At 36.4% G+C, this 21,753-nt stretch overlaps 1 protein-coding gene across 6 annotated transcripts in view; it reads right to left on the bottom strand.

Annotated features, from left to right (window-relative positions):
• Window positions 1-21,753, bottom strand: part of RABGAP1L (RAB GTPase activating protein 1 like) — a 685,104-nt gene that overhangs the window by 559,596 nt on the left and 103,755 nt on the right. For all 6 annotated transcript variants that reach the window (XM_073216782.1, XM_073216783.1, XM_037013728.2 and 3 more), the window contains one exon: window positions 3,317-3,458. In XM_073216782.1, the coding sequence (XP_073072883.1) occupies window positions 3,317-3,458 (142 nt within the window). The remainder of the gene's footprint in view (window positions 1-3,316; window positions 3,459-21,753) is intronic.

Genomic DNA, 21,753 nt, shown 5'->3' with positions numbered 1-21,753 from the left:
ATCCATTACAATGAGGCTTCTTTCCCAACTTTATTAAAATCACTCATAGGGGTTCAGTGACCTCTCAAGTTTGCCAAGCCAAACTAATAATCTTTGATCCATATCACACTGAACATCCCTGTTCCACTCACCACACTGCACATCGCTGCCTCCTTTGTCTATTACACTGTTAGAACAATTCCGTGGGTCAAAGGAGAATACCTTGATTGTGCGTGTCATGAAATTCATAGGCTTTAGGATGAAACTGACATAGGTTTGAATTCTGTATATTATATTCATTAGCCCTATGATGTCAAATGATTTATTTAAAATTGTTTAGTCTATTTCCTCATATCAAATATAAAGATGACAATAGTAATTTCTCAGGACTAACATAAGTAAAGTATGAAACTAGGTTATATGCTAATAGATACTCAAATCTACATTAGCTAGTTATCCTTTTAAGTTAGTGGATAAAAAGGGAGCAATTTTTATTTACTAAATTGGAATAAAAGGCAAAATTACATAATACTAAATTGTATAATGTATTCTTATTGAGTGGCACCTGGCATTCTATTACGTTAGTTCTCTCCCAATTCTAGTTCCACAAATTTTCATCTCTAAAGGGAATGCCATTTTTGCAAGACATTACCTGAAATCTTGCATTCACACAACTTTCCAGTAGATCTTTGTCATACCTGTTTATTCTCCTTCCTGAGCACACAGCTCCATTGTATTTCCCAGCCACCCCTGCGGCACTTACTTAGCAGAAAAGAATATGTACAGCATCTAGGTCTGGTCCTAAATTCTCCTGTATGTGATTTCTGTTCCTTTCCTCATTGTGTTGGCTGGGATGCAGATGACCCAACAGTGGTCCTGGAAGTCTTGTATAGAATACAATGGAGTCACATAATGGAAGTAAGACCTGAACTATGTGATCAATAGAATACTATGAAAGTGATGTGTGTGATGCCAAGGCTAGGACATAAAAGGCACTTCTGCTTCTATCTTAGTCTCTTATATTGCCATCTGAGGGAAGCTAAGGACACCCAAGCAGCCCCTATGGGGACCTACACTGAGAAGCAGCAAAGTTTCCTGCCAACCACCAGCATCATTTTGGCAACTATATGAATGAGCCCCTTGGAAGCTTCTCCGAGCTCCCAGGCCCACCCAATGAAGTCTTCAATGACTACATCCCCAGACAATATCTAACTCTTCATAAGAAACTCTTAACCAGAATTGTCCACACAAGTCACCCCCTAAATCCTGACCCACAGAAATCATGAGATAATAAATGTATTTTTTTAAGTCAAAAAAAAGAACCCTGACCTCTACCTCCAACCATATATGCAATTTTAAATAGATCAAAAGAAAACCATTAATGAAAAAACTGACAAATTAGAGTTCATAAAAATTAAAGTTTGGTTCTTTCAAAGCCATTGTTTCAGAAAATGGAAACTACAGAGTGGGAGAAAATGCTTGCACAACATAGCTCATAAAAGACTTTTGTCAATTTATATAAAGAAATCTTAAAAATCAACAAACATCCAATTTAAAAAATGGGCAACAGATTTGAACAGATTCTTGAATCAAGAAGATACACAAATTACAAATATCATGTGAAAAGATGCAAAACATTTTTCATTAAAGAAATTCAAATTAATATGCCAAGATACCACTACACATCCACTAAAATGCCTATAATTTTCAAAATTGACAATGACAAATGTTGATAAGGATATGTTACAACTAATTCATATGTTACTGATAAGGATGGAAAAGGTACAGCTACTTTGAAAAACAGCTTAGTGATTTCTTATAAAGTTAAATGCATACCTACCATAAGACCCAGTCAGTCCACTCCTAGGCATTTACTCAAGAGAAGTGGAAGTACCTATTTACCAACCACTTGTACTCAAATATTCATAGCAGCCTGATTACTACCGATGGCTACAATCAACTCTAAGGTCCACTAACTGGTGACTAGATAGATAAACAAATTGTGGCACATTTTTACAATAGATTACTCATCAATAAAGAGGAACCAATTACTGAATCAACATTGACAAATATCAAAGCATCATGCTATGTGAAAGATGCTATATACAAAAGACTATGTACTACATGATTCCTTTAATATGAAATTATATGCAAGGTAAAACATGGTGACAGAAAACAGATCAGTGATTGCCAGGGACCACAGATGAAGGAAAAGATGGACTGTAAAGGGTCATGAGGGAAATTTAGGGGGGCAATGGAAATGTTTTGTATCATGATTCGAGTGGAAGTTATATAATGTATATAGATGCATCCATTTGTCAAAACTGAATGAACTATACACTGAAACCAGCAACATTCTATTGTATGTAAATTATACCTTCATAAAGTTTTTTTTATGAAACTCTAAGAATAATGTCTAGCAGAGAATAAGCACTCAATAAATATTAGCTAAAAATAACTATCTTATTTATGGCAATCAAAGAAAGGAATGGGGTCATGGAGAAAAGGACTGAGACTTCTAAGATGCTTTTTTCCAAAGATGATATAAATTCAGAAATGTATTTTTCATAAACCTTATCCTACAATCAGATAATAATAAGGGCTTGAAGTAAAGATCTGTCATTTAGCTCTAGTTTCTATAAAGATTACTGAGCACAGAGCCAAATGAAGTGTGACCTCATGAGGTTGGAGGACATCTCCCAGCAGCGTCTGTGTAGTAAACAGAGCAGATATATCACGCTATTTCAAAATTCAGTGGTAAGGATTTAGGCAGCAACAAAAAACAAATCAGAACCGAACAGCATCAAATGAGAAGCAGGGCATGACATATCAGTGAAATTCTAAAAACACTTGAGAGAACTTCAAACTTCTCATTAAACACTTCAGAAATACTTGAAATAAAATAGGAAAAGTTGACAGACAGTAATATACTAGTTGACATGAGGATTTAATAATGTGTGGAACTACTGAATCACTGTCTTTTATATTTGAAACCAATATAATAATGTATACCAACTATACTTCAATTTTTTAAAATACACTTTAAAAAAATAGGAAGCAAAACAGCCAAGTGAGGCTGTCAAATTTAAATAGCTGTTTAAGTGGCACTGGGACCACGCAACCAGGAACCAAGCAGACAGAATTCTCTTCTGCACCCAGCAGTATCTCGTCTAAGAGTAGCAGAGACATGACCACTATTCCTCCCCCAAACTTTGCACAAGTACAGACACAGATATATACACATACACACACACACAAACACACACACATACATACATACTTGAGGATTATAAAGCAGCTATATAAAGAGAGGGGACCAAGTTAGTTTCACTCTTACCCTCTTCTGCTTCATCCTCCTGGGGTGACAATGGACCCCCTCCACTAGTAGGAGTGATTGGCTCCTCCTTCTCAGACTCTCGCTGCAGACTCACCACTTCATATATTGCATCTCCAGCACTGCTATGGCATTTTCCCTCGGACTGAGAAAGATAAAAACATCTGTTTCAATATTAAAAATTTGAAGGAAACACTGAAAGATAGTGTTCCAATGATTCATTCATTAAACAAAGATGAAATGAAGAGCAGATTCGATCTACAGCATGCCTGAAGTTGAAAATATTTATAAAGTGCACTGGCTGTCACATGATGTTCTACATGCACAGGTCTTCTAGTATTATTTTAACCAATACGATGAAACCTACTAACCATTTGAAAGAATTCCATTACTTTTTATCAGAAAAACCTGAGACATCAAGGATACTTAGACAGACAGATGAGCAAGTGATGCTAGATTCTTAGAATCAACTACCTCACACTGAGGTAAAGAGGTAGCAGCTACATCTGTCAACTAATTCATGACAACTTACTTTGTTTGCATCCTAAATGACCCTATTTTAAGGAGGGAAAATAGGGATCCAACTGCCAATTAACCAACTTAGCATGGCTTACAAAGCCCTAGACAAACTGGCCCCTGACTCTTCTAGCCTGATCTCACACATGAAGTTTATTAGTACATTCCAGACACACTGGCCTTTATTCAGATCTGGGAACCTCTAAATTCTTTCCCATCTCAAGGCCTTGGGACATCTTCTTCTCTCTGCTAAAACAGTTTTTCTTCCTACTATTTGCTAACTCCCACCAATCCTGGATCCTTACCTCTAATGCCACTTCTACAAAGAATCTAAACTAAGTTTCCCAGGTTTTTGATTCTCATCATACCCTGTCCTTCCCCTTCACTGCAGTTATCACAGTGCAATTACACATTTATTGCTTTTTTAATGATTGTCTCACCCACAAGACAGCAAGCACCAACAGGGAAGGGTTGTATTTATATTCAATCAGAAATAATATGGTACCTCACACACAGTAGGTATTCAACAAATACCAGTGGAATGAATGACTACACTAATGATAGAACAAATAAATTTTGGAGTCAAAACAGATCTGGATCTGAACTCAGAATTCACTAGTAAGATGCACAGTCTTAGGCAAATTACTTAATTGTACTGAGTCACAGTACATATATCAGTAAAATGGAAATAATACTGCCTCTAAATTGTTAAGAAATAATACTTTGGACATTTGCCAAAGTGTCTAGAAAAGGTTTTTTACTATTGTTATCATTTCAATGTTTTTGTACCACATGAGGCTCAAAAGAACACAAAATAAGAATAATATAGGCATATGAAGACATAATCATCTCTAACATCTACCTGTACTATAATCAATTTAAATTATAAAAGCATAACTATTTTTTAAATGCATATATAGCTGGAGAATCTAGCATACTCTATACATTCAGTATCTTTTTAAATTTAATATGTGTTATAGAAACCTTCCCATGTCTCATTAACGTATTTTTTTTTAACAGCTACATAACATCTCAGGGTCCAGACATACCGTAATTTATTTAATAGTTTCCTATTGGAGAATATTTAGACTGTGTGCAATTTTTGATATTAAAACAGCACTGCAGTGAACATCTTTGAACATATATCATGGTGTACTTGGTGTAATGTTTCTCAGAGTACATTCCTTTGTTGGGTCAAGGTTGTTAAATTTTATTTTTTTATTTTAATTTTTTATTAAGACATGATTGGTATACACTCTTGTGAAGGTTTCACATGAAAAACCAATGTAGTTACTACATTTACCCATATTATCAAGTCCCCACCCATACCCCAATGCAGTCACTGTCCATCAGTGCAGCAAGTTGCCAGAGATCCACTATGTCCCTTCTCTGTGATACACTGTTCTCCTCGTGATCCCCCACACCATGTGTACTAAACATAATACCCCTCAGTCCCCTTCTCCCTCCCTCCCCACACGCCCTCCCACACCCTTCCCCTTTGGTAACCACTAGCTCATTCTTGGAGTCTCTGAGTCGGCTGCTATTCTGTTCCTTCAGTTTTGCTTCATTGTTATACTCCACAAATGAGGGAAATCATTTGGCATTTGTCTTTCTCCACCTGGCTTATTTCACTGAGCATAATGTCTTCCAACTCCATCCATGTTGTTGCAAATGGTAGGATTTGTTTCTTTCTTATGGCTGAATAGTATTCTATTGTATATATGTACAACATCTTCTTTATCCATTCATCTACTGATGGACACTTAGGTTGCTTCCATATCTTCGCTATTGTAAAAAGTGCTGCGATAAACATAGGGGTGCATATGTCTTTTTGAATCTGAGTTGTATTCTTTGGGTAAATTCCAAGGAGTGGGATTCTGGGGTCAAATGGTATTTCTACTTTTAGTTTTTTGAGGAACGTCCATATTGCTTTCCACAAAGGTTGAACTAGTTTACATTCCCACCAGCAGTGTAGGAAGGTTCCCCTTTCTCCGCATCCTTGCCAGCATTTGTTGTTCTTAAGTCTTTTCGATGCTGGCCATCCTTACTGGTGTGAGGTGAAATCTCACTGTGGTTTTAATTTGCATTTCCCTGATGATCAGTGATGTGGAGCATCTTCTCATGTGTCTGTTGGCCATCTGAATTTCTTCTTTGGAGAACTCTCTCTTCATATCCTCTGCCCATTTGTTAAATGGGTTATTTCCTTTTGGGTGTTGAGGTGTGTAACTTCTTTATATATTTTCAATGTTAACTCCTTCTCAATATGTCATTTACAAATATATTCTCCCATGCTATAGGATGCCTTTTTGTTTTGCTGATGGTGTCCTTTACCATACAGAAACTTTTTAGTTTGATGTAGTTCCATGAGTTCATTTTTGCTTTTGTTTCCCTTACTCAAGGAGATGGGTTCAGGAAGAAGTTGCTCATGCTTATATACAGGAGATGTTTGCCTATGTTGTCTTCTAAGAGTTTTATGGTTTCATGACTTACATTCAAGTCTTTAATCCACTTCGAGTTTACTTTTACATATGGGGTTAAAAAATAATCCAGTTTCATTCTCTTACATGTAACTATAAAGTTTTGCCAACACCAGCTGCTGAAGAGGCTGTCATTTCCCCATTGTATGTCCATGGCTCCTTTATCATATATTAATTGACCATACATGGTTGGGTTCATATCAGGGCTCTCTAGTCTGTTGTTCCATTGGTCTATGGGTCTGTTCTTGTACCAGTACCAAATTGTCTTGATAACTGTGGCTTTGTAGTAGAGCTTGAAGTTGGGGAGCGTAATTCCCCTTGCTTTATTCTTCCTTCTCAGGATTAAAGCATAACTACTTTAATTATTCACTGTTTCAAGAATTCTCAATCACAAGTCAAATTTCAGGTATACTCAAATCATTTAGCAAATCATAAAAAGTTAATTTTTTCATTGCATAAAAATAGAGAAAAAAAAGACAGTCACAAGAAGTTAAATGGTTAGGTTTAAATCAACCAAATTTGTATTGCATTTCTACTATATTCAAGAAACACAATCTCAACTCCTAGAGCAACCATTAAAATAATCACACACAAAAAAAGTAAAAAATGAAATACTAACTAAATGTTCAAATAATCCAAAAGACAGCAGAAAAAGAGAAACAAAAGAAAAAGAGGAAACAAGCAGAAAACTAATAATAAAATGATAGACCTGAATTCAAACATACCAAAATTAAATATAAATGGCATAAATATACCGATTAAAAGAGAAAGATCATCAGATCACATTAAAAACAAGACACAACTACATTCTGCCTAGAAAAACTCATTTTAAAATAAAAAATTCACTTTAAGTATAATGATACAGGCAAGTTAAATGTAAAACAAGGGAAGAAAAAGTACTATAAAACACCAATCAAAAGAATGCTGAAGAGACTATATTAATAAAAGACAAAGCGGGTGGGGGTAGCAAAGATGGCGGCATGAGTAGAGCAGCGGAAATCTCCTCCCAAAACCACATATATTTTTGAAAATACAACAAATACGACTATTCCTAAAAGAGAGACCAGAAGATATAGGATAACAGCCAGGCTACATCTACACCTGCGAGAACCCAGTGCCTCACAAAAGGGGTAAGATATAAGACGCGGCCCAGCAGGACCCAGGCACCCCTCACCCCAGCTCTTGGCAGGAGGAGAGGAGTCAGAGCGGGGAGGGAGAAGGAGCCCAGGACTGCTAAACACCAAGCCCTAGCCATCCGCATGAGAGGGTAGACACACAGTGCATGCGTGGGATGCTGGAAACTAGGGAAACAGGACAGTAACACCTGTGAGCAGGTCCACGCAGCTGGCGCCCCTGGGACAAAGAAAAGCAAGTGCCTTCTCAAACTCTTAAAGGGACAGGGATCCCACAGCTGGACGGAAACGTCCCAGGACACTTAGCCCAGCGGCTGGGAATCCCGGGAAACTCCGGGCACCCTAACCCCCTGGGCGGCAGCGCAGCTCACAGACCCCTCACAGAGATAAACAGCCTCCCACCCATTTCCCTTTGACGCGGCTCTGCCACAGAAGAGAAGCAGCCTGAGGCAGTAGGGCAGAGCTTCTTTCACAGTGGCCAGGAAAGAATAAGAAACCCCGTCTGCGCGCAACTGCCCAGCACAACTCACTAGGGGTCACTGTTCTTCCAGGAGAGGAAGGCCACAAACCAGCAAGAAGGGACGTTCTCCCAGCCAACACATGCGCCAGTTCCCCACAAATACCTCTATCGCCATGTAAAGGCAGAAGAATTTGATACAGACCAGACTAACCCAGACATCCTCCCCTGACATGGAATCTGGGGAGATAGACCTAACCAATCTCCCTGAAATAGAATTCAAAATAAAGCTCATAACCATGCTGATGGAGCTGCAGAGAAATATGCAAGAGCTAAGGGATGACGTCCAGAAGCAGGTTACAGAAATGAAACAATCTCTGGAAAGATTTATAAGCAGAATGGATAAGATGCAAGAGGCCATTGATGGAACAGAAACCAGACAACAGGAATGCATAGAAGCTGACACAGAGAGAGATAAAACAATCTCCAGGAATAAATCAATATTAAGAGAACTGTGTGACCAATCCAAATGAACAATATTCACATTATAGGGGTACCAGAAGAAGAAAAGACAGAAAAAGGGACAGAAAGTGTACATGAAGAAATAATTGCTGAAAACTTCCCCAAACTGCAGGAGGAAGTAATCGTTCAGACCACAGAAGTACACAGAATTCCCAACAGAAGGGACCCATGGAGGACAACACCAAGACACATAATAATTACAATGGCAAAGATCAAGGACAAGGACAGAGTTCTAAAGGCAGCTAGAGAGAGGAAAAAGGTCACCTACAAAGGAAAACCCATCAGGCTATCATCAGACTTCTCAACAGAAACCTTACAGGCCAGAAGAGAATGGCATGATATATTGAATGCAGTGAAAGAGAAGGGCCTTGGACCAAGAATACTGTATCCAGCACGATTATTTAAATATGGAGGAGGGATTAAACAATTCCCAGACAAGCAAAAGTTGATGGAATTGGCCTTCCACAAATCACCTCTACAGGGTATTTTAGAGGGACTGGTCTAAATGGGAGCACTCCTAAGACTAAATAGATATCACCAGAGAAAATAAAATCACAGCAAAGAAAGCAGACCAACCAAATACTAACTAAAGGCAAAAAATAAAATCAACTACCCACAAAAGCAGTTAAAGGAAACACAAAAGAGCACAGAATAAAACAACCAACATATAAAGAATGGAGGAAGAGGAATAAGAAGGGAGAGAAATGAAGAATCACCAGACAGTGTTTATAACAGCTCAATAAGCGATTTAAGTTAGACAGTTAAGATACTAAAGAAGCTAACCTTGAGCATTTGGTAACCATGAATCTAAAGCCTGCAGTGGCAATAAGTACATATCTTTCAATAATCACCCTAAATGTAAATGGACTGAATGCACCAATCAAAAGACACAGAGTAAAAGAATGGATAAAAATGCAAGACCCATCTATATGCTGCTTAAGAGACCCATCTCAAACCCAAAGACATGCACAGACTAAAAGTAAAGGAATGGAAAAAGATATTTCATGCAAACAACAGGGAGAAAAAAGCAGGTGTTGCAATACTAGTACAGACAAACTTCAAAACAAAGAAAGAAGCAAGAGATAAAGAAGGACATTACATACTGATAAAGGGCTCAGTCCAACAAGAGGATATAACCATTATAAATATATATGCACCCAACACAGGAGCACCAGCATATGTGAAACAAATACTAACAGAACTAAAGGAGGAAAGAGAATGCAATGCATTCATTTTAGGAGACTTCCAACACACCACTCACTCCAAAGGATAGATCCACTGGACAGAAAATAGGTAAGGACACAGAGCCACTGAACAACACACTAGAACAGATGGACCTAATAGACATCTACAGAAATCTACATCCAAAAGCCACTATTTACAATAGCCAAGAAATGGAAGCAATGTAAGTGTTCATCAGTAGATGAATGGATAAAGAAAATGTGATACATATACACAATGGAATACTATTCAGCCATAAGAAGAAAACAAATCCTACCATTTGCAACAACATGGATGAAGGTAGAGGGTATTATGCTCAGTGAAATAAGCCAGGCGGAGAAAGACAAGTATCAAATGATTTCACTCATATGTGGAGTATAAGAACAAAGAAAAACTGAAGGAACAAAACAGGAGCAGAATCACAGAACCCAGGAATGGACTTATAGTTACCAAAGGGAAAGGGACTAGGGAGGATGGGTGGGAAGGGAGGGATAAGGGCGGGGAAAAAGAAACGGGGCATTACGATTAGCATGTATAATATAGGGGGGAGGCATGGGGAGGGCTGTTGCAACACAGTGAAGACAAGTAGTGATTCTACAGCATCTTACTACGCTGATGGAAAGTGACTATAATGGGGTGGGGGGGCTTGGTGTAGGGGGGAGCCTAGTAAACATAATGTTCTTCATATAATTGTAGATTAATAACAACAACAAAAAAAAGACAAAGCAGACTTCCAAGCAAGAAAAAAATCACAAGGATAAAGGACATAGCACAATGTTAAAAGGATCAATTCAACAAGAACACATAAGAATCTTATAAGTGTATGCACCTAACAACAGGGTATGATATATATAAAGCAAAAATTGATAGAAATGAAAAGAGATGGACATTTCCACACTTAAAATTCGAAACCAACATTCCTCTCAAGTAATCAAAAGGAAAAGTATATAAAAATTCAGAAAGGTTATACAGGAATTGATCATCATGAACAATAGTATCTGATATTTATATACCTCTCCACTCATCAACAGCAGAATACACATTCTTGTCAAATGCACAAGGAACTTTCACCTTGACAAACCATTTCCTTTTTATAAGATAAATTTTTAGAAAGTTTTCAAAATGGAACTCATAACTAATGTTTAGTGACCATAATTAAATTAAATTTGGAGGAAAGGCTTGTGTCCTGATGGAAATCAACACAGAAGTATATCTGAAAAAAATCCCCAAATACTTGGAAACAAAATAACAGACTTTTAAATTACATGGATCAAATTCAAAGAGGAATACTCAAATTAGAAAATAGTTTGAACAGAACAAAAAAATGAAAATATAACATCAAAATTAAGGGGATATATCTAAATAGTGTGAATAGAGAGATTTAGAGCTATGAAAGCTTATATTTCAAAAAAGCCATCCAAAAATTAATTATCTAAGCTTTACTATTAAGGAACTAGGAAAAGAAAGGCAAAATAAGCCAAAAAAAGCATAAGGAAGGAAATAAAGATAAAAGGACAAATCAATAAAATCAGGGAAAAAAATATATAAAATCAATGAAACTGAAAGGTAATTATTTGAAAATATCTATAAACAGATAAACTGACAAGGCAAAAATGATAGAGGATACAAATTACCAATGCCAGTAACAACAGTGGATATCACTACTGACCTCAAGACATCAAAAGGACAATAAAGAAATATGCAAACAGACCTATGCATATTAATTGGACAACTTAGATAAAATGGACTAATGCCTTGAAAGCCACAAAATCCCTACACTTATCCAAGAAGAAATAGATAAACTGAAAAATCCTATATCAGCTACACAAATCTGTAGTTAAAATCTTTTTGAAAATGAAAACTCAGGAGACGGGAAAAAAGATGGTGGAGTAAGAAGGCAAAGCAGAAATCACCTTCCATACACATACCAAGGAGGCAACTAGAGCAAGTACAACTAACCCCGAGAATGACCTGAAGACTGCAGAACAGACCACCTCTACCTGGTGAAGAAGAGAAGACTTCACAGAGAAGGGTAAAGTGGTAGAGCCATGATCCATTAGGACACAAGCCTTTCCTCCATCACAGCCGACAAGGGGGAGGGAGAGGAACAGAGCAAGGAGGGGATAAGCACTCAGGAACTATGCACCTGAAGAAAACAAAATCTCTGACTCAAAAAGATATATGCACCCATATGTTTATGGCTGTATTATTTACAATAGCCAAGTTTTGGAAGCAACTAAAGTGTGTATCAATAGATGAACAGATGAAAACAATGTGGTACATATACACAATGGAATATTATTCAGCCATGAAAAAATAAAAAATCTCACCATTTGTGACAACATGGATGGACCTAGAGAGTATTATGCTAAGTGAAATATGCCAGGCAGAGAAAGACAAATACCATGTAATTTCACTTATATGTGGAATCTAAAAATAAAGCAAAACAAAATTAACAAAAGAGATATTGAGAATTGACCATGAGAGAGAGGTTGGTGGGGAAGGTGAGGGGTATAAAGGGACACAAAAATTATCATTCACAATATAAGCTGCTCACAGAGACAGTCGTACAGCACGAAGAATATAGCCAGTAATTCTGTAACATCTTCCTATGTTGATAGACAGTAACTACTAGTGGGGGTGAAAATTTAATAATATAAGTAACTGTTGAACCACTGTGTTGTATACTTGAAAACAATTTTTGATTGTATATAAACTATGCTTCAATTAAAAAAAAGAAAAAAGAAAATGAAAACTCTAGGCACATATGGTTTCAATGACAAAGTCTACTACATTTAAAGAAGAAATAACCCCAATGCTAAAAAATCCTTCAAGGAACTATAAGGGACTAATTCCCAACTCACTGCAAAAGGCCATTATTTCCCCATACCAAAACTAGAGAAGGTATTAAAAGAAAACTACAGACCAGTATCTCTCATAAACAGAGACAGAAATCTTCAACTCTTCCCAATCAATTCCAGCAACACATATAAAAAATAATTTATCACAACCAGTGGGATTTATCTAGGGAATGCAAAGATGGTTGGAAAAAATAATCAATGTAATCTACCATATTCATAGATTAAAGAAAAAAGACCACATGATTATATCAACTGATGCAGAAAAAGCATTTGAGAAAATTCACCATTCACTCATTCATGTTAAAAACTTTCGGTAAACTAGGAATCCAACGGAGTTTTCTCCACCTGACAAAGGGTATCGTTCATAAACCTACAACTAACATACTTAATGGTAAAGGACTGAATGTCTTCCTCCAGAGAGTGAGAAAAAGCAAGGACCAACATTGTCACCACTCCTACTCAATAATGTATGAAAGTCCTAGCTACTGCAATAAAGCAAGAAAAATAAAGAAAAGGCAGACAACTTGGAAAGAAAGAAATAAAACTATTCTTATTTACAAACAATAGAATTCTTTGTCAGGGGTCAATAAACTTTTTCTATAGAGAGCTAGATAGGAATATCTTAAGCTTTGCAAGCCATATGGTCTTAGTCACAATTACTCAACTCTGCATTTGTGGAAACTTGTTATAATAGTGGTAAAATATTTCATCTGTACTTGGTTACCTATGTAAGCATAATTTTCTCTATTACCATGATCCCATGTAGACCTAAACATTCTATCTAGCAATTGAGTTTCAAATACGGAATTTTTTAAATATACTTTTTATTTCCAATATTTACATATTTTTAGATAACTAAAAATCAATCTGCCTCTATTATAAAATAATGGCCTGGTTGATGTTAGAATGAATTATAGCACTTAGCAACATGACTGTAAATACACAGTACGTGCTCAATAAATGTGGTTAGCTAAGTCACATTACAGTGATTTATATAGTGTCTAAACATTTCCAAAATGATACACTATCATCAAATAAAAAGTACAATATGATGATATCTCTATTTATAAATTCTCTAAAGCCATGGGTCTTGCCACTGGCTATAAATGAATAAACTAGGCCGAGGCTTTACACACTAGTCAGCATCTTTAGGTGGGGTTCTAGATCTGTATTTTTTTTAAGGACTACAAGTAATTCCAATGCAAAACTAAATTACAAACTACTGTCAGCAAGATCTTTCATTTCTAATAAAAATGTCTATATTTCAAAAATCACAAGTCATAGAGTCAAATATTCTCACTAAGCTGCAGATCTATATGATCACATGGAAAAAAATAAGTTTTCACACAGCTTGTATTTGCTTCTGCACAATTACAAATGAAAAAAGCCAATCCTAAACAGAAGTGCCATAAATTGGCAAACTATTCACCTTCCACAGACTTACTTTCTGACAACCTTAAAAGTACCGTGCCAGTCTTGTTAATTTTCAGCTTTCTGAAATTAGAAGTTATTCTCATTACTCAGTTACTCCTGGATGTATTTTTCTAATTTTATGGAAATACAGTTGACATATAATACTGTATAAGTTTAACAAGTACAACATAATGATTTGATATATTGTATATACTGTGAAATAATTTCCACAATAAGTTTAGTTAATGTCCATCACCTCAGTTACTCCTGATTATACCTTGATTTAAACAGGTTTAAATCAACATGCACCCTCAAAAGATAATTTTCCTTTTATGCTTTTTAACTCTAATAACTGACAAAAAGGCTTTGTCTCCAACTAAAAGGACTGTCAAGACACCTGAAAGCAAAGAACAGATTTGGGAAGAGCACAAAAAAACATTAATTCAAAAGTAAGTCCACATTTAGCATAGAGCCCAAAGCAAGCATAAATAAGGTCTGGGTTAGGAAAAAGGTTTAAGAAAGGGCAGCTATTCTATGTCTATCAGTCTCATGCTCTCCTGGAGAAGAAGGAAGAGGTGGCTCACTTTCCTCTATTAAAGGCCAAGCCCAGAAGCTTCTGCGAATCGGTAAGACTCTTTCTTGTAACTCCTGTCACAACCTGGTACCTACCCTTTTCTTACAGACAAGGTTCCTCCCACCAAACTAGACCATGACTAAAAGCAGAAGACAGGAAGCACAGGGAGATGGCTTTGGGGATCTGCCATGAGAGAAACTTTTCCTCTCCCTTAATATTTGACCTCCAGCCTCACTGAGTTTCTCTGGTATCATGATTTGCCTCTCAATTCACTGTAACTTACCCTCCTCTCCTGTTTCTTGAGACTCATCTGTTTTCTTAATCTAAATTCTATTCTTAGCAGACCAAAAGGCAGATCTAAGGAAGCAGAATGTGCCACCCCAAAAATCTCTTTGGCATAAGTATTATTTTAGGATTATTACTTTTTAAGAAACTGCAAGCACAGAAAACTCCGAAAACCAAGTAGAAGTTATCTATTTGTAAGAGACATTTTGACAAGGAAAATTTCCATTTGTAAGGCTGTCTCCCTCTCCTAACCAGGAAGAGAGGGATGACTCTAAATCTCCTGAAATTCTTACCAATGGAGAAGGCAGGGACTTAAATCTGCATAACAACCTTACTCTTGTTTGCTGTGCTTCTCCTGGTAACCTCCCATAACTGACTCCTCAAGCCAACATCTTTTGTCTTTAGCTGAAGATGGTTTTTAAAGTGATGGCTTGGGCCATTTCAGAGAGTTCCTCAGTTTTCCTGGGTCTGTCCCATATGAACAGGAGGTATACATGTTATTAAACTCTTGTTTTTCTCCTGTGACCCTACCTCATATCAATTTAATTATTAGGCCAGTCAAAGAACTTAGATAGGAAGAAGGGAAAACTCTTCCACCCCTACACAGGTAAAGTACTTAGAACAGAGCTCAACACACAGTAAGTGCTATAGTAGTGTTCCTTTCGGTTACTGTTTTGTGCTTTTAGATGATACAACACTTTGGGCATAAGAGGATCTAAACTGTGGTACAATATGCAAGTAACAGTCCAGAATGACTAAAACACAAAAGTGGCTTCCATATTCTATTCTAGTGCTACTCTGAAAAATCTTCCTGAGTGGTAGTAATAGGGATAGCAAGCATTCAATACTGATAACACAAGCTTGCAGGTGTCTTCAGACATTGCATTCCCTTGAAAGGTCACTCCCTGGATCTTCATTTGGGGGGTTCCTTCTGAAGTAGGGGAGGGACATGGGACAAGCATCATGATTACCTTTTCCTATCTATGATGAAAAATGTCAAGATTTATCGGTATAGTAAGGAGGGCAGGGACTCCATCTGAAGGCTAAACTTACATTTTAAAAACCAGGGAGTTAGAAGGTAAGATTCCTAACATATTCTTTGGTAACCAGCATTAACCCACCATATCTTAGGGAACTGGTATGTTCCCAGTGCTTGAGAGAAACCACTTATCTTGAAGAAAAACAAGATCAATAAATTCCTTGTGTTAAGTTTATCTTACAGAATTATCTAGAGGACTGACTGTGGATAGTGACATAATGTCTCTCACCAGAGAGAGACATAATAAGACCACAAATCAAGCCTATGCCCTACAATCCCCCACCTACACTGCCCTTTGCCCCATTCTTGAAAGCCTTAAAAGACAGAATCTTAAGCCCTTAAGTGCAACTCCTCTCTGAGGCTGCCTGCACTCCCCTTTCTTTGAGTGTGTACTTTTTTAAATAAGGCCTTCTTACTGCTCAACTATTATGTTTTGTCTCACACTCTTGCAGTGTAAGCATCTTTGTTACTCTGACATTTCATTCTATTTTCCAGACTTGAGCACAAGTCTTCACTCTGTCTCTGTTTTACTGCAGGTAAGTAGGGAGGGGCTACTGAAAGCTCTGATTTGGGCTTGTAAGATCCCATTGCCTGGGTGACCCAGGCATACCTGCAGTTGCATGATCATGTCCTTTAGTAGCCTCCCTGAAAATTTCCTTTCTTTGCCTTTGGGAAGTTCTCAGAACATACTCTCACTCCATCCAGTGCTTTGCAGCTCCCCTAAGTCCTGGGGTGGTAGTGGCTTAGTCCCTATGCTGTGCAGATTCAAGTAGACACTGGACACCAGGTGACCCTAGCTTTAGGAGTTGGCAAGGGATATGCCCTTTGTCAAGCTTCTCTTTCCTTCCTCTGCTCTTCCTTGCTTTCTGCTGCCTATAAGGCTCCTGCCATTCTCTGCTAGTCTAGCTTTAATGAATTCCTTCCTTACCTACACTTATCCAGCCTGCTTGTAAATTCTTTCTCATTCAGAGTCAAGAGCCCTCCCCCATCCAGGTTGAGGTTTCACCTAATGTGCAGGGAGAGACTTCCCCAGATGCAACTGCTTGGGAATACTTCTTGTTCCTCATTTAAATGTCAGTTCCTCAGAGAGGCCTTCCTTGACTACCCAATATCCACCCAGTCATCACAGCACTCTGCTACTATCCACTATCTTGCTATTTGCAGGCCTACCTGTCTCCTCTATATATACTCCTTACATTAGAAGGCAAACTCCATAAAACAGGGACCTCATCTGCAGCATTTATGACTATATCCTCCAATGCCTATAGAAGCAATTACCACTACATCCCCAACTGTGTCTATAGTTACAAAGAAGGCACTTAATAAATGACTATTGAGTGAATTAGTAAGTAAATAAACAACTCTACATTATTTTTATGTCCATTTTACACTTGAATAAGCTGAAACTCAGAGACACAGCTACCAAACAGCAGAGTGAGGAAGTAACTTCATGCCTAGTATCACAATAAAATCAGTACTTCCACATACCTTTTTCTGTCACTTCATAGTCTACAAAGTGATCTTTATTTGCTAAAGTACATTCTGCTCTCCATTTCTGCTGTGCACACAGAAAATGACACATATTTCCTCAAATGGGACTTCTTTAAACCACCATTTTGTGTCATTCTACTGCTGTGATCCCTCCTTTTTCTAAACCCCACAGCATTCTGTACATTATTTTCATTTGGCATTTATTATATCCTCCCTTGTAAAATGGTAAGACATATATTTCCTTATTAATAGGAGATGACACAGAGATCCTTTGGCGGTAAGAGTTATAGTTTCAATATCTTATCCTCATCATGGCCTCTACCACAAATACTATAACTTTCTTTGAATTAACTTGACTACAATAGTCATGGAGTCATTTGTGCTAAAAGCCTTTTATGTAGCTAATCCAAATGTCATAGAATTGTATAGATAAAAAGCTTGAGCAGTACTATTAACCCACATTCTTATTTTTTAATAAGGAAACGAAGGCTTACAGAGCTGAAAGGACTCCTCTAATAGGATTTATTTATTTATTTATTCATTCATTCATTTATTTATTTATTTATTACATATTGAGAACAAGCTTCAACTGACATATGTATTTCGTATACAGATTCCAAACACTTATTTCATGTACTAAATCCAAAATAAATCCTACACACCACATATCTATATGATAGTAGGTGATTCCTTTTTAATCAAATATAAAATTCAACATCTTTTCAAGCCAGATATTCCAATAACTAAGTACAACTTAATTTTTTATTATTATTAGCATTTAAGAATCTCCATAGTAAGCACAACACATGCTTTTTAGAAAATGTGTTCATCATGGTAATCAGATATGCTAATAGAATTATTTAAATAATTTAAACCTTACTAATTCTACCTCGTATGCTTTGTATCTCAAGAAATGTCAATCTGCATTAAAATATGCTGTGCTAGCCTCAAAATTTCCTAAACTATGCTAATGTAAATAACATTTAAGATTACCTTTGAAATGAATATTATATAAGCATTTATTTCTTCATAACATTTTTTTCTGTAATTGCTTCAAATTATTCTTTGTAGTTTATCACACATCCCCAAAATAAGCAAGAATTCAAAAACCACCCCCTACATGTTTTCACTGCTGTGGTTCAGTTGACCCCTTGAGAAAACTGAACTCTGTTTTCTAATAACTTCATCTAAGAATCTAAATCTGCTCCTATCTTTCCTGAAATTTTCTCATAGAGCCTAATAATGAAATAAATGATCACTAAGTTCAGTGAAGTAAGTGTTTTATTTTCCAAGCTCCCATCTCCATATGCTTCTACTCTTTTATGCCTAAAGTAACTTTGCTGTTATCAGTTTTTACTGAATTTTGGCACCAGCACAAAGTAGAAAACATTTTTATTATGCAGAACAACACAGCTCAGAATGTTGCCCACCATTATTGTGAACAAAAGCAGTAACCTCTGGTCACAGGCAAGCATTTCATTTCAAAATGCTGAACAAGTAGTATTTTAAGAGTAATGTAACAGTCTTAAACACAAGAATATTATCTAGACCTAAAGAAAATAAATCTGATTATGAAATAAGCTAAATTTCATTATTAAGTGATATCCAAGTAGCTCTCCTTCTCACATTACTCTCCAGGTGGTGATAAGCCTTTGCTTCCACTTATTAAATTGTCAACATACTAAAAGAATGTAAGTCTTTAGATAGGAGGGGTAGTTTTTCTCATAGGCAGATGGTAATGCTTTCTTAAAGTCCACAGAAGACAACAAGAGAAAGCAACGAAATACTTAACAAAAGAAGCCAAGTCACTGTGCTGATCATCTTGCTTGGCTTAATAAATGCCATATTACTTTTTAAAATGCACTGGAAAGAATATATGTAAGTAACGAATCTCTCCTTTCTGGCTTACAACTTGAAATGTTTAAGTGCTAATTTTTTAGAATCAATCCTCTTCACTGAACTAATAATTCAAGTTTTTGATGAAGGCCTACAATAAACAACCCACTTGTATTTAGTACCCAGACGGAAACATTGCTTTATTCAGTTTTATATCCTTTGGTGTGGTCTCCTGATAAGACACACTTTGTAGGACCATACAGAGCAAATTTGGAAATAAGTTGTAGCACCTACTCCTCTGTCAGGCCTCAGGCCAGGGGGTTTCTCCAGGAAACTTTCCCATGTCTCCTAAATTCAGTTTCCTTGTTACATGCTCTCCTCTCTCCCTGTAAGTAGAAAATGAATGAAATGACAATACCACTGGCCTTAAAAGGACACTAATTAGTAAGCCCTACTTTCAATACCTGCCCACAGCCCACAGATAAAGTCCTATATTTGAGAGCAGGAAAGTCAGGAAGAAAAAATAATTTTGGGACAGGGAATCCCACCTCATTTGGTGCTGCCTGCCAGGAGTCTGATCTAATCCTCTTTGAGAACAGGACTAGTTTTGGGCTTATTCAATAAATCCAATAATCCCAGAAGAAACAGTTCTAGGTGTCTAAGTCCAAATCACTCAAAACTAAAATTAACCAATTCTCCCTTGAGTCCTTTACATTAGGAATGGCCTGGACTCAGATTTCCCAAGGTAACCTTGAACTGCATTTTATTCTCACCTTCTTCTTTCTACCAACACTGTCTAGTCTAGACAAATATCTACAAATTATTGTCAATTGCCACAAACCAACCCAATCTCTAGAGTACAGTAAGAAGCTAGTACGGCCTTACAGCAGCATAGTGTGACTTACTGTAAAAGCTGTAGTTTCAACTCTTGCAATAATGATCCATATAAATTTTAATAATTCATTTAACTTCTCGAGATTTCAATTTTTTCATCTTCATTTTTTCTCATCAGAGGAGGTTTGTCTTCATATACATACCAGTCAACAACCATTTGCCATAGCTTTTCATACTTTTTCTTGAACACAGATTATACCACTAACGTTTGATACTATCTTCCTCATATCTGATGTTCATCTAAATCAGTCTTACATTTAGTAGAACTGAATATTACAAGTAAAACCAATTTTTTTAATTCATATAAAGAGACCTTGTTTAGTATTTTTAATGTTTTATTACTAAGAAAATTCTCATCTCATAGTCCTTACCACTCAGCCTTGACTCAACATCAGTAGTTTTAAAAATATGAAAGTAGCACTTAATAATAAAAATCCACTCTGCATACATATTTTTGAAATTTATATAAATATATAAATTGTAGTATTCTCGTTTATCTTGCCAATATATATGGGGAGAAGTTAACTTTTTATCATATCTCAAGAAGGAAGATTTTACATCACAAGTAATTTATTAACTGTCACTAGAAGAATGACAACAACTTTCTATACAGCTCCTTTATTCACTCATGCAACTGTGAATAATAATTTGGCTCAAAATGATGAATTATCTGAGTCATAAAAATTAAGCTGCAAAAAGAAAAAGAAACAAAAGAAGGATGAGAGGAAGGGAAGAAAATATGTCATAATAAAATATGTAATAATACTAGGGAGACTGAAATTTTGAAAACTCATCATATAATCTTCAGTAGAATATGCTTCCCATACATCAAAGAAAACAGTCTAAATAAAAGGTGTGCCAAATCAAAGCTCCAATAATTTTACAAAAGATGAAAAACAAAATAATTTCATAGTATCTAGTACACATACTGGAAGTCCTAGCCACAGCAATTGAATAAGACAAAGAGATAAAAGGCATCTAAATTGGTAAGAAAAAAGTAAACCTGTTATTAATTACAGATAACATTATATTATATAACTAGAAAGCTATATGCAAGAGAATGAAACTGGATTACTGTCTAACTCCATACACAAACTCGAAATGGATTAAAGACCTAAATATAAGACATGAAACCATAAAACTCTTAAAAGAAAACATAGGCAAAAATCTCTTTAACATAAGCATAAGCAATTTTTCCCTGGACAAATCTCCTTGGGCAAGGGAAACAAAATAAAAAATGAACAAGTGTGAATACATCAAACTAAAAAGCTTCTGTACAGCAAAGGACACCATCAACAGAACAGAAAGGCAGCCAACACTATGAGATATTATATTCACAAATGATTTATTCTGATAAACAAATACACAGTTAATATCTAAAATATATAAAGAACTCATATGCCTCAGCATCAAAAAAGCAAGTAACCTGACTAAAAAATAGGCAGAGGACCTGAACAGACATTTTTCTAAAGAAGAATTATAGATGGCCAACAGGCACATGAAAAGATGTTCCACAAAGTTAATCAATCATCAGGGAAATGCAAACTAAAACCACAATAAAATATAACCTCATGCCAGTTAGAACGGCCACTATCCAAAAGAGAAGAAATAACAAATGTTGACAAAGATATGGAGAAATGGGAATCCTCCTACAATTAACAAATGTTGGAGGGAATGTAAATTGGTACAGCTACTGTGGAAAGCAGTATGGACATTCCTCC

Source organism: Manis javanica, chromosome 11 (genome assembly GCF_040802235.1).
Source record: "Manis javanica isolate MJ-LG chromosome 11, MJ_LKY, whole genome shotgun sequence".
NCBI classification, from domain to species: domain Eukaryota; kingdom Metazoa; phylum Chordata; class Mammalia; order Pholidota; family Manidae; genus Manis; species Manis javanica.
This window is presented reverse-complemented; position numbering and strand designations above follow the sequence as displayed.